General features: G+C 34.9%; 1 protein-coding gene across 6 annotated transcripts in view; it reads right to left on the bottom strand.

The window, feature by feature from the left end:
- Nucleotides 1-14,659, bottom strand: part of cdc14b (cell division cycle 14B) — an 84,807-nt gene that overhangs the window by 28,141 nt on the left and 42,007 nt on the right. For 4 of the 6 annotated variants that reach the window (XM_028805330.2, XM_028805327.2, XM_028805328.2 and 1 more), the window contains exon 12: nucleotides 12,165-12,262. In XM_028805330.2, the coding sequence (XP_028661163.1) occupies nucleotides 12,165-12,262 (98 nt within the window). Of the gene's footprint in view, nucleotides 1-3,710; nucleotides 3,858-12,164; nucleotides 12,263-14,659 lie in introns of those variants that run through there. The other 2 variants (XR_007935395.1, XM_051929671.1) reach the window with 2 other exon arrangements.

Raw genomic sequence — 14,659 nt, 5'->3', positions numbered from 1 at the left:
CTGCCATATATTTTACAGATAAATATTTTCCCTACATATTTTATTAAGTTGGAAGTCTTTCAAGTGAATTTTTATTCACTTTTGTGTTTTCATGGTCAATGAACAAAATTTCGATTTGCTTATAAGAAATAAACACGTGAAACCAGTGGTCTCCAACTTTAATTATAAAAATATCAAAGTTTAGTCTTTAATATAGAACATAAGACTTCTCTGCATCTGGTTATGCAGGAGCTAAGACTACATTCAAATTACCAGACAGATTTTGTGCCTTTATGTGACACAAATTGGATGTTTTCAGGACTGTGTGAACACAAATCTAATTTTTTTTATAGATGATCCAGTAATATGATATCAGTGATCAAAAGATTAAATAAATAAATAATAATAAACCTGGCTAGAGCGTCTCTAGTGCCAAGCTAACATATGTTCAATGCTATGTTAATTTAATTCCTGTCAAAACATGGCAAAGTTCTGGATGCTTTATCAAATACTGACTTCTCTACCTTCTTTATTTAGGAGTAAGATTACTAGCTAAAACACTTGCCCAGAGAAACATTTAAGAAATTAATTTACATTTACCTATTGATTTATAACCTTACGACTTAATCCAAGTGGGGGAAAAAAAGTTGACAGAGTTGATTAAGGTGAAGACAATGAGAGAGTATTTTGTAGTTTGAAAAAGGAATATAGGGGAGTCCCTGATAAGCATATATCTCACATTGCTGACAATGTGTGCTGCATCAGGGTAAAACTTTGTACTTGGTGGTGATGTTAATGGTGATTTGGGAACAAATGTTAATGTGTAAAAACAGTTCAAACTGACTTCAATGTCTGTAAAAGAAATATTAACAGAGAATGTATTTCAGCAATAATAATGTGCAACACCCTGTTTAAGAGGAAGGAAGTCAATAGCATTTGAATCTGACAGTTTAGAAACACTATAAGCAGACAAATTATAAAGAACAAAATATACCATGACACCATGTGAAGGCAAACCCTGTAAAAACGGAATATCAGCAGGTGATCATGGAAAATGAAGATTAGGAGAAAGCAGATGCTCAAGTATGAAAGACAAAATTATAAAAACATGGATCAGCTGGCAGCCAAAAACTGATAGAGGACTGTTGGCACAACAAACACTGCCGAGGAAAAATATTAAAAGAGGATGAATATGTTTAAGATTGGCAAGGAGATACATTTATATTTAAAAAAAAAAACCTGGTGTGAACAGCTGCCAAAAATTTAGAAACAAAGAATGTCCTAGATAATAATAGAACAGAGAACATTTGGATATACATTGAAAGGTTACTAAAAAGAGCAAATAGGTAATTTTTCATGAGGCAACAAAGACAAGCATTTGAAAGAAGTTGTCAGAAACACACTGAAGATGATGATGGAAATTAAAGCAGGAGGGATAACTGGAGCGACATCTAAAATGCTAAAGACAACTAAAAGGTTCTGAATTTGAATGGCGGACAGCAAAGCAGTTTCAAAAGAGAATACAGTGGACCCTCGCAAAGTTGTGGTTCAGGGTTCGCAGATTTTTCCTTAGAACCTAACTATTAATTGTTAGCAGAAAGCGCAAATATCCTCCGCAATTTTTTTATGGCTTTTCTCGTGGCAATACTGTGCTGCAGAGAGAAGAGGAAGCAACCACTGAGGGAAATATGGTTTGGGATGGTGAAAGTAGCCAATCCGAAAGCGTTATTCATTTCTCCTTGTTGCTGATTGACTGCTGCCCTGTGACGCATCTACAGCGGAGTGTCCTCGTGTTTTCCATTTTGTTATTCTTAAACGCACAAGATGTCGCCGAAACATCCTGCACCTTCTAAGGCTTCTGCCACTGAGCCTAAGCGCCAGAAGAATTTTAAAACACTCCAGGAGAAGGCTGAACTACTGGATTTGCTCCGGGAACTAAAAAGGTATGCTGCAGTAGCGCACCACTATGGCACTAATGAAAGCACCGAACGCTACATAAAGAAGAACGAAGCAGCAATTTGGAGTACCGTATCTGTAGGTTTCTGTGATATTGCCAAAAAGGTAACAACCATAAGGAATAAAAATATCATCAGGATGGAATCTGCCTTGGCATTGTGGATCACCGACTGCGGGAAGAAGAACATCCCCTTGGATGGTAACATCATCCATGAGAAAGCATGGAAATTGTAGCAACAGTTCGCTACAGGAGACAATTTAGTAACTTTCCATCACAATGTTTCTGAAACCTATAAAGAAAAGCCAGCATGAAGCCCCACCAGAAGACCACCCGTCCAAAGATACGACTCCTCCTGAAGTGCCTGAAGAAGAGGCGCCACCCGAGGAGTTTTAAATCCGGTGCATCGTACTGCACATCTACTTCATCATCATCATCAATATCATTCATCATTGGTGAGTATCTGTACATTTTACTGTATTTTAAATGATATTATTATGCATTTACTCTACTTATAACAAAGAAAACGACAGCACATACCAAAGAAAATGTGCTTGCATGAATTACAGTACGTATAGCGGTAACATCGGTATTTTACATTTTAGCACTGCGGGAGACATAGCAGTACAGTACTGTACAGTATACGGGTTTACCTTTACATTCTGTTTTTAGGTAATATATTAATGTATTATGCTGAGCTTGCAATGAAATTAAAGTGCTTTGGGAGCATACTGTATTTAGGGTTTAAACTTTAAAAATAAGCATTTAAAAGTCATTTTTTAACCACATCCAAAAGTCGCGGTTTTTCACAATTCGCGGGTGCTCTAGGAACATAACCCCCGCAAATTCCGGGGGTGTACTGTACAGTGAAATGTAAGACTGTTGAAAATGTTCTTATAAAAGCAGCAGCCTGATGGATGGGTTGCAGATATCAATTGCATCTTCTTGTCAAATGTGAGCTAAAGTGACGTCAAATGCTGATATAGCAAGCAAAGCCCTAGATAAGCAATCAAAAAGCATGGAACTTCTGCTATTTCTGATGCATGCTGAATGCATGTACAGACGGTTACAGGTAGCAGAGTGGGAGACACCTCCCAGAGCAACTTCCACACTTGCCACAAGCCTTAGCACTTAAAAGAAAATGTTTACACAAGCTGTATAAGACCTGTGATTGGGATGTTATGGTTGTGATGTTAAGTTGTGAGTTACGGGGAGAGAAAAAAAAGTGGAAACAATAATCAAGATTAAAAAAAAAAAAAACAGTTGTTAAAGAGGTAAATTACACAGTGAGGAAAAACATGCTGGTGTGAGGCCAACTGACTGGCCAAAATATGATGCAGATGTATATGTTGGTAGATGATATGACAAGAATGCATTTTATCTATATGGACACCCAAGACAATAAACAGTGGTAAAGAAAATCTGTGTGGAGCTAAATTGGTGAAGACAAATATGTGATATGCGTCTAATTAAATTTAAGCAACAGTGATTTGGAAAAACATTCTAATTCTTTATAGAAAATTAAAAGTAATACAAATCCTCATATGGTGAATTTTACAACAGTAAAACACAAGTTTCTTTCATTCCCAGTTCTTGCAGCAAAACAAGAATAGAACGATTGTAAAGAAACGGTAAATCTATAATAAAAAACGAAAGTGGATGCTCTGTGTTTATGTAATGAACTTAAGTCTAACAGTTATCATCAAGCACAGGGACTAACCAAACAAAAAAATCTATTTGCTTCAACAATTACTTTAAAAGGAAAGTAAACAGCACACTTACACTGCTACTTTTGGAATCCTCTGCTGCTTACTATGTTCCTAACCTATCTATACAGATAAGCAGGATGGGAGAAAGGAAGCCACAAACAATCCACCAGATGACAATGCTACACACTGTAGAGACCAACACTGCAATCAGCCATCTAGAAAGTGGGAGGAAAGAAAGATGAAGAGGGAATAAAGCAAACAAAAAGTGGGAAAAGCAGATCTAAGCTAACTGCTTTGCTGCATATGATTGTTATAAATGTACATTTAATACAAGAAATACAGACTGGAGTAAAGACTATAAGGCACAAAACTAAACTCGTGTTGTAGAAGCAATACAGTTCACAATGTATATTATTTTCCATCACCAACTCACCTGTAAAGTTTAATAATTGAACTTGGATGAACCTTACATCAGTTGCAATTCTTGGTTTAGAGATACTGTAGCTGGCAAAAACACTACACACTATGATTTTAACCACTAATCATTTTATGTGGAATGGTCTTACATCCAGTCACATGATATATACAGTTCCAGAAAACTGACTCAGTAGGTTGCTTTCCCTTACCTAGTTTATTGTTCATTTTTCTACCATACTTTTGTGTGTTGCAGCAGAAGCAAAAGGAACCAAGGAAACTAACAGATGTTCTGGGCATGACTGTTTGATAGGGACAATAAAGTATGCCTGTGCCCCTGAAACACCTAGCAGAACCTCAGTCTTTATAAGGCTTAGGTTATATATTATATATATATATATATATATATATATATATATAAAAAGGAAAAGGAGGAAAAGGAATACGGAGGATTAAATGAGATGAAAGCTGGCATGCGTTCCAAGCATTTATTGGACGCATGCACGATTTGTAGTACCAGCAAAAAATTGGGGGGCACAGTGTATTCAAGTTGTAGCGTGATGACAGAGTCTTTGTTTACTATCAACATATAACAGCATTCCGCTTTGCAGATCCTACAAGATCAAGGTGTGTGCTTCGATGTTTAATGAATGGTTTGATGTGGTGAAACAAATCAAACTTAAAATGCTGATATAGAAATGTATTTGTTGTGCTTTTCTTCATCTATTTCTCACATAGGCAATACAAGCGTCGCATATTACCCATCATAACAATGCAATACATTTACATCTTTAGTACAGCCTTTTTTTTTTTTGCAATTTCGCAACAGCATCAGAATGTAGGTACGTGTATTTGAGCCACAGACAGAAAAAAAAAAATTAAGAACACAGTGGGGAAAAAAAGGTCTGTTTTATGATTAAAGTGCAAATTTCTAAATTAATCTCATAGTTTATTTTGTCATTAAAGTAGAATGTCTTAAATATCATGTTAAAACCAAGCCAGCTGTTAAATCGTTACATGCTTCTGGGGCTTCCTTCTTCACTGATAGAAGCAGTAGGCAGTGATTGCCACACAGAACAACTATATTATATTCCAGTTCTCAGCACACATAGAATCCTTAGATTTATACTTGATATGACTTTCCTGATTAAATGCAAGTTAAAGCATGTTACATTTTACAGATAAATCGTTAACTGCATTTGACCTCCTTAGCACGAGACCCAAGCATCACTCGGGCTGTAAAAACAGTGCGAAAAACATTAGTCCTGAGCATCACTCAGGCAACTGTATAGATGCATCTTGTATAAGCGTTAGACCCTAGGATTACTCGGTCTGTAAAAGTTGCAACAGCATTAGGGCGGCGCATAGCTCGGGAAATGGTATAGGCACGTCTTATGTAAGTGACAGGCCCAAGTGTTACCCAGGCAACGGTGCAGGCATGTCTTCTCCTAGCCTCACAATGGTATCTTGTAAGAAATATTTTTCAGCATCCCAGGTGTTGCACACTCTTCAAAGTGACACGAGCAGTGATGAAGTGAACAGGTCTTCAGGCAGTGGAATGGAAATAAGTCAGTGAAATCGAAAGTAATTCTGATGAATCTGAAAGCGACGTTTGTGTCAATCGCACTTGCGTAGTGTACTATTCAAAAGCCGATCAGTCTGAAAATAAAATCTGCAAGGAATTACGCTACTATTGTCTCGACTGTGAAACTGGATTGTGTATTTCATCATGCATTATTTTTATTAATATTATTTTTCATTATTATGATTTGTATCATTATACTTTCTACTGTAAAACGTGCAAAACACTAAAAATTCAAAGTCAGTGTAGAAAGAGGAGATTTAATATCTCATTTTTTCAAGCCAAAAAAATTAAAACACTTTTTACAAGTTTTTTCATGAAAAAATGCAATGCTAAGGAGGTTGAACAATTAATGTTAATAATTACCCATGTGGGGGTGGCACTGTGGTGGAGCAGTGGCACTGCTGCCTCACAGTAGAGAGTCATGTCTCTGGTGTTCTCTGCCTTGAGTCTACATGTTTTCCAGGAGGGTTTCCACAGTGTGCTTCGGTTTCCTTCCAAGGATATGCGTGTTTGAGGATTTCATGATGCTAAAATAATGCTAGTATATTTGTTCTTTGCATTCACCTTGCGATGAGCTGATGCCCCATCCAGGGCTTCTTTCTGTCTCGCATCCGATACTGGCTGGAATGTGCGAGTCCCTGGATTGATGGATATAATCATTAAACATTCATCCTTTTCAGAGATATTATGGCAAGGTGTCCTGGGAATTTAATGGATGTTTCAGGCAATTCACAACACACCAAAGCCAAACGTTGTTTTTTCACCATGATGATATCTCTGCCACATAGTGTAGTCATCCAGATTTACATAAAGTATGCGCACAAGTATAAACAGTACACTACTTGCGTCGCTTTAGCATCAGCAGGTGCACATGTCACATTGTGTGAAGCAAAAACCCAGCCTTACAGGCTTTAGTAAGAATTGTGTGAAATATACAGTCTTGCCCTTATATAATTGTGAATATGCAGAATCCATATGGTGGTTTGTAATTTATTTTTTTTTCCTTCATGCTCATTGAGAATGCTGTTTCTGTCAAGTGATCCAGAGACAATGTTGTGGCTAGATGTACTTTAAACTGTACATTATGGGGATAAACATATTGGTATAAGCCTATGTTAAATCAATGCCATTTTATAAATAGCAACTAAACAGTATCTGTGCAGTCACAAACTGCAAATTTTGAGTATCACAATGGTAATGGACAATCTGATACTATCACTGTTTTCCTTGTAGACATGGAATATAGTAATGATGGAATAATAGATATTAGTAGGAATGCATAAAGTTTTTGCATGTCTTGACTACAACAGTAACAATGCTCAGGTTTCTCAGGTCATTTGTGTTAAAGTTGTTTTCTGTATGTATTACTTTGAATTTTATGGCCATGTAGTGTAACTAGACATTTTCCACATGTTTTAGCATCTGAAGTAATCTTCCCTTTTAGTTGTTTTGCCAAAATGCAATGCTCTATATGTTTTGAAAATATGTAAAATGATTTCTTGAAAGTTTCTCATGTTTATTTTACAAACAATGGGTATGTGCATCTCTGCTTTACAGCCATGTAGCTATTGAAACTCTCTTTAATGTTTCTGTTCTATGCTATGTTTTCCCTTGCTGTAGGTGGAATGTATTCACCTGATGCTGCTTTTTGAAAAATACATACTTTTTCTGTCTGTATGAGGTAATGCTTGTACTCTTTTCATAGGCATTACTGAAAAGAGATGATGGCATGCGTGCAGCTTCACTAGGTTTTCCCTCAAGTACAAATATTTTAATTAGCATTATGGAATAGTGATGACAGATGTTTTTTTTTGGTTGCTGAAAACACCTCCTCCTTGAGGTGCTTAATATACATTGTTAAGGTAGAACAAATGTAAATGTGTCCCTGTTTTTATTTACATTGAATGCTTTTGCCAATAGTTTTTTGTTTGTACTTCTCTCTGCATGCTGGGAGTTTAGTTGTGGATGAGCCGATTTGTGTGTATAGACTTGTATTGATATTCCAACTTGAACTGGCAAAACTAACTTGAGACTGCTTCATCTGGACTGCAAACCTGAGGAATCACTTCCATTCTAAGAACAATAGGTAAATGGAAATATTGCTGTTCCTTGGAGGAGGTAGGGGCATAGGATGCCCACAAATGTGAAAATCCGCAAATACATTTTTGGCATATTTACTGCACTAAATAAGATGCAAAAAAACAAAACAAAAAAAAAAAAAACCACATATAACGATCACTGCACAAGTAAATCACGTATGTGCGGCTGTCTGCTGAGACAAAGATGGTAGTAAACAATTAAAAATTTGTATTATTACATATATTTTATGCATTTAAGACTTACCTGGCCTATGTTCTAGCACAGACAACTACAGATGCATTCGCGCACAATGGAAGCACCCTCTAGTTTGTTTCTAGTTCAAGCATTGTGTAACACTTTACAGAAGAAGAATCCCCCTCGCCCACCAAAAAGTTTTTTTCTTTGCAGTTACATATCATTCTCACAGATATTCCAACTTCTGTCTGCACAATCTTTCATCTTTGCCCAGGGTCTGGGTTATTTCTCTCTATGATTTTATGGACATTTACCCATCATTTTTAATGCTGGATTATGCAAATGTAGGTAGCAACAATTTACATAACTGTTTCACCAATAGGCATACATTTTCTTGTCCAGTTAATGCATGCACACACAAGGCGGCACACTTACAAAGTTCTGGAGGTAAGCAATTGTCAATGCAAGGGTGCACGTGCTAGGACTAGTGAAGAAATTTATGTCACATCACCACAGTGAACTCTTGTGGTGATGCAGGTGTGTCAAGCATACACGGGTCTTACTAGACCGCTTTAGTTTTCTTAACATTTTCTAGCCTACATGCATTGTCTGCAGTTTCCTGCAATAGGTCCAGTTTTTGCATTCAAATACATGACAGATTGACTGAAGATTCTGAGTTGGACCAGTGTTGGTACTAGCTTCCTTTACAGAGCTCCTTCCTACCTTGCAACAAGTAGTGTTGGAGTAGGCTTTAGCCTCCATGACCTTAAAATAGACACACAGCATTGAGAATTGTTGTATGTACTCTATACGAACACTGAATCAGATACTTGAGTTGCTGAATAATGCTTATCCTGTCAAAGATGATATTTTGAACTATCTTCCACAACACAAAATTGGCACCTCATGATTACTAGCAGAAGACTAGCATTAGCTGGTACCGTTCAGATATTTACTGGTTTAACAGCTCATAAATATTTAAAGGAGGACTCTTAATTGGTTCCTCACTTACAATCATGCCTTATTTGCTCATACAGGTGGAGGCACTCTAAATTCACAAAATTTACTGTAAAGACATTTATCTTTAAACAACAAATTACATTGATCCCAACATGCCTGATGACCCCATTGTTTGGTTGGGCAGAACTGCTTAGTTGCCATTTTTTTAATCTGGACCTACTGGCAGTGACAGACTGACTAGCAACAACACAGGTATATAAGAAAAACATTCACAGACTCAAATTCTGTTGAGTTTTGCAATAAAAAGTAAATTACTTTCCTCTGTCAGGTGAAAGAATAAGGAAACCAATGTTATTTATGTTTACAGGGCAAGCCTATGTAAGAGGGAACTATGAACCCATGCTTATTTTCCAAGAAAAGCAACTGATGAGGGATTTAGTCCAAAGCTGGCAAGAAATGATGAAATTATTACAGGAAAATCCAACCCATAATACATTCTAAATCTGAAATCAGAGCAGAGATTTTTTTAGCCAAAATCCCCCCCCCCCCCCCCCAATAGTTTTTATGCATTTTCTTAGGTTTCTATTGATTTCAAAAGTAATTTAATTTTTTTTCTTCACAAAACTAAGCAAAAACATGCAGAAAAAAAGAATGAATTTACAATATAGGTTTTTGTTCTAGGTATTAAAAACACCAAGGAAACCAAAGTAGACAAATGGTTTGTAATCTTGTTTTCTTTCAGCTGCTCTATTGAAATTATTTTGCATTAAGGATTTAAGTTGTTGCAGATCCCTTCCTTTAATAAAACATTACTGTATATGTTAAATCTACAAGTATCAGCAAGTACTTCAACTTTCAATCACACCTCACACATAAGAAAGCTTTTATGCTAGAATAGGACATAAAAAAACATTATCCAACACTGAGCATTTTTAGCATCAGAAAGATAACTCCCATTTTTACACAGAGTAAGCCATATTCACTTACCTTTCAATATTATTTATATTTTACACATATACTTTTCTCACAGGCATCACTGAAGAAAGTTGAGTTATCTTTTCAATTTCTGACAACAGTAAGCCCAGACAGCACAGAAGAGACTGCAACATTTTATTGCTGCTTGCCTGTTGTGTAATAAAATTACTTTCAATGTCTTCATCACATTTCTATCACAGGTGTTGCCATGGTATGAGTAAGCAAACATTTTTTGCAGATGTGTAAAAGCATCATTTTACTTCCCAGCCCCCTTCATTTTAAAAGATAAAAACTTAACTGACTACTTAGCTCTAAAATTAGATTATCAAAAATACACAAAATTAAATACACAGACATAAAAACATGTAATAATCAAAGATTATTAAATATTTGCAATTCAAATGCATGTTAACATTTATGCTAATAGATAAGAAGCTTCAATAGTAAAATATAAGAGCCTACAATATTAAATTTGAATAATAAGGTATATGATGAACAGGAAAAAGAGTTTCTGGTTAAAGAGCAAGATATAGTCTTTACTCTTCAACCAGAAACTTCTTGATTTAAATGTAATTATTTTTACCTATACTTTTCTAAGTAAACTTAACTGAATAAAAAAAAAATTGTTGCTGCTGAAAAATTCTGCACTAAATTTTCATAAATAAAATAAATAAATAAGCCTCAAGGAGATTTTAAGAAATATTTTTAAAAAAATGTAAACTACAAGCAGCCTGAAAGTCATGACAGTATTTTAACAAAAGAAGCATTTGCGGAAAGGTGATTGATCTTAATCTGCATATGCAGTATTAAACAATATAATGTACAACTTCTGATTGTGAAGTAATCCAAACATTAACTTCTGTTTCTTATTTCCCAAACTGAATAATAAATACTAATGTTTGATTTTGTGTTTATAACAATATGTAACTTTACTTTGCCAACCTTTTAAAAAAAAAAAAATAAAAAAAAACATACCTTTTCCTATTACATAAGCACTGACCTCAGCCATTTTTCTTATTAATACCATTATCTGACAATTGTTAACAATCAGACAATCCTCGAATTGCATGGGTCATTGAACAGCTCATACATTTTTACTAACTTGTACATTTCCTAACCCTAATACCATTTGAAGTGGGGAAAATAATAAACAACTTAGTTTTCTATTTTCAGTAAAATTATGCTAACAATTTGGCAATAGGAATTTTGGCAATCAAGCTAACTCCTCCAGAAACAATGTGCTTCAGCACTTGCCATGTTTATTTCTACCTCTTACTGCACACCTCATGATGAAAAGGAATTTTTGAAATTTCTTAAAGTATTCTCCCTGGTAAAAGTCAAATTTCTATCAATAATAGTCTGTAAGAAGATTAAAAAGTATAAGTTCATACGAAAAAAATAATAATTTAATGCCACATCCAACATGACAGATGCTACTCTATACTGAATAAAAAATTTGAAATGCAACAGTTAATAAAAATTTAGCATTAACAAAAACATGATAACTTGGCAACAATAACAAAAAGACACCAGTGACGTAACAGTTAAGAAATAATTCACATTATTATCAAGACAGTAAACTACAAGTGAAACTGTCCACTACACTGAAGCACACATTTCAATGATAGAAATTCAAGTTACTGAATCTCTTACTACAAGCAAAAAACTGAAAATCTCAACTGATGCCATACATGAGATAGAATATTTACATGAGTCTTGCTATTATACTAAGCAAAGATTGCATATAGTTTTATTGATTCTAACACAAGAAAAGTCTGTCCACTAAATGAAAATCTGGGGGGGTTTGGGGTTAGATATGGAAACAACCTCAAAAAATAACTAGATCCATCTTTACCAACTTAACTATCACATATATAGTAACACACCATCTGAATGTGTTGAGTTATTAAATGTAAGTGATGACTAAACCTTAAACTAGAATGTATGAAATTTATCAAACTGCAAGAAAATTTATATTTTTTAAGAATATATTAATCTTATGCACACCAAGATACTTAAGATTACATAGTATGCCAGCTTTACTTTTACACAACAGTAACTGCATTTTTTTTCAATCCTAGTTGCTTTTCAAATAAAGAGACAACATGAGACTAGGATAGCCTTATAGCCAATGACAATTAAAGTCAAATCAAAATTCTTAGTGAAAATTTTTTAGAAAGGTTTGCCATCATATATGTATTTATCATCCAGTGGGAGACTACATAACAAGACAATGTAAAAGAACTCTAAACAACAAAAAAAAACATTTTACTCTAAATGTCCCACTACTACTGAAAAAGCTGAAAATACTTACGTTAATGACCCTGCTGAAATTCTAGCTTGTCTTTTGCTTTTCAAGGCACGTAGTTTATCCCCTTGAGTAATGCTACTCCTTTCATCCTCAACATCATACTTGGTGGAGAGAAAAATATAAATAAATGAATAAATAAAAACCTATTTGCATGCCATTAACATTACATCAGTTTTTAAATTATAGCACAGTATTCCAGGTTTTCCAGTTTAACGTGAAACTGGAGCAATATGTTAATACAATATCTTAATATTAGCTCTGCTAATGTCCTCATTCGCATAAATTCTCTTGTTTTGAGATACTTAAAGCTATAGTAATATAAGAAAGATGACTGTATCCAGAAGCTGGAGATGAGTAGAGGAAACAAATAAAAAAAATAAATAAATAAAAAAACAAAACACACTCTGAAAATGTCAAAGAGGTGGCCAAAAATATCAGCAAGAATATGAACTAGAGGATGCTTAAAAGTGGGAGATGCGACACAGCTAAGGATTTTTAGATTATAAAATTTGTATGAATAGTTACTTCCTGGAAGATATAAATTATTTTTTTGATAAATATAGTCACAATACTGACGAAGGAAAATTAAGGAGCAGTTAGATAACTAATAGATTATAAGATAAGGATTATTCATTACAATAACCATTTTATTAGTTGTCCTATAAAATATTTTAAGACCCAAATGCAGAAACATATTTCACTTTTTTTTTTGGATACTCTAAATGATCTATGTCTAAAACACCCAATGAGCATACTGTATATGTCCTGATCAAAGTACAGGTGCCAAATTATGCTAGCTGGACAGGCAAGATAATGTTAAGCTAGCTGAACAATTTTTAATACTAGAATCCCTGAAGCCTACAAAAAAACTCGGAATCCCGGCCCACCTTATATCCCTTCCACCTCTCCATCAGCGTCTTTTGTTTTGTAAATGTGTGGATCCATTTTATACTAATAATGACGTGAAATGTATAATGTGTGAAGACTTTAATCCAAATATCAAACAAACACGTGCGCTTTTATTTAAGAATAACTAAAGAAAAAAAAAAGCATTTGATTTGCATACCTAAAGCAGAAACCATTTCCATGTTATACTAATACCAAGACATGAACCGTATAATGTGCAAAGACTTTAGTACAAATATCAAATAAACACAGGCGCTTTTATTCAAGAACCAAAGGAAAAAAAAAAGCATTTAATTTACATTTTGCTCTCAATGAGTTAAAACCCCATTTTTCTGCCTCTCTTGCTAACGCACACATACTAATGAGTTGTCATTTGAACTCCCCCCCCCGATCTTTCCTGTACTTGTCATGGCATAGCGTTTTCAAATAGTGACGTGTTCATGTTTGAATGTGTGCGTGCGTGTGTGAGAAAGGCAGAGACAGATTTGATTTCATTCAAGTGGTTACTGGAATACAAAAGGTATAACAAAACAAGTGTGCTTTTATTCAAGAATAAAACTGAGTAACAAAAAATTTAAGAAGACATGATTCACCAGCATTTCTCTGTCTGCTTATACCCCTTCAACAATGTCTTTTACAGGTAGCAAAACTTTATACCAGCTGTTACAGAATGAAATCAAAGGCTGCTTCTTTTTGTGTGTGTATACCGTCAGCAAGACACTGCCAGATCTAAACACTAGTGTGGCGAATTGCTCGAGTACTAAAGTGGCTTTAGCTGAAAGGGAAAGTCCCATTTTACTTTATGGTACCAAGCAGAGTTGCTTTGTGGTGCAACAGTCTATTAGCCAGCGAAAGCACTGTGAAGAAGCTGTTTGTTGTAGGGTCCTGCCTTTGTCTAGTCTGATAGCAGTCACGGGACATCATATCTTTGAGTGCCAATACAACAAATAGTTTTGAGCAGGTATCAGCTACAGTATCCACTGTGGTCAATCGCAACTCTTGTGAAAAAAATGGAGATAAATGTCATCAACTGAGAGAGGCAGAGGCAAGTTTGTTGTGCCATGTGAACGTCACTAAGAGAATAAACCTGAATAATAAAAGAACAAGCGCTAATTTTTACAAGTAGTCAAAATTTACACTGGGTGTTACAGACTCAAATCAAATGAATGTTTTTAATCAGATTACAGTAATAATAATAATAAATAATAATAGCAGCTCACTACTCAAAACACAGAGTACCCAGTCTCGAACCCGGGACCTTTGAATTATAAGGCAGCGGTTCTTGCTTCTGCACCATTCAAGAGTACATATAAACTCCCTGTTGATTGAAATTTGAGCTTGGATTTTTAAGTCATTGACAGCAACATGTAAATCAAATGTTTTTTCTCTTCTTTGGTTATATTCTTAAATAAAAGTGCACGTGATTATTTGATTATTTGGACTAAAGTCTTGACACATTATATACTTCATGTCATTATTAGTATAACACAGAAAAAGTTTCTGCTTTAAGTATGTGTTCAGCATTTCCTTTTATCCTACACTTACCCAGATCTTTGTAGACATGGACCACACATGAAATGCATGTATTCCAA

This window comes from Erpetoichthys calabaricus, chromosome 7, assembly GCF_900747795.2.
Source record: "Erpetoichthys calabaricus chromosome 7, fErpCal1.3, whole genome shotgun sequence".
NCBI classification, from domain to species: Eukaryota; Metazoa; Chordata; class Cladistia; order Polypteriformes; family Polypteridae; genus Erpetoichthys; species Erpetoichthys calabaricus.
This window is presented reverse-complemented; position numbering and strand designations above follow the sequence as displayed.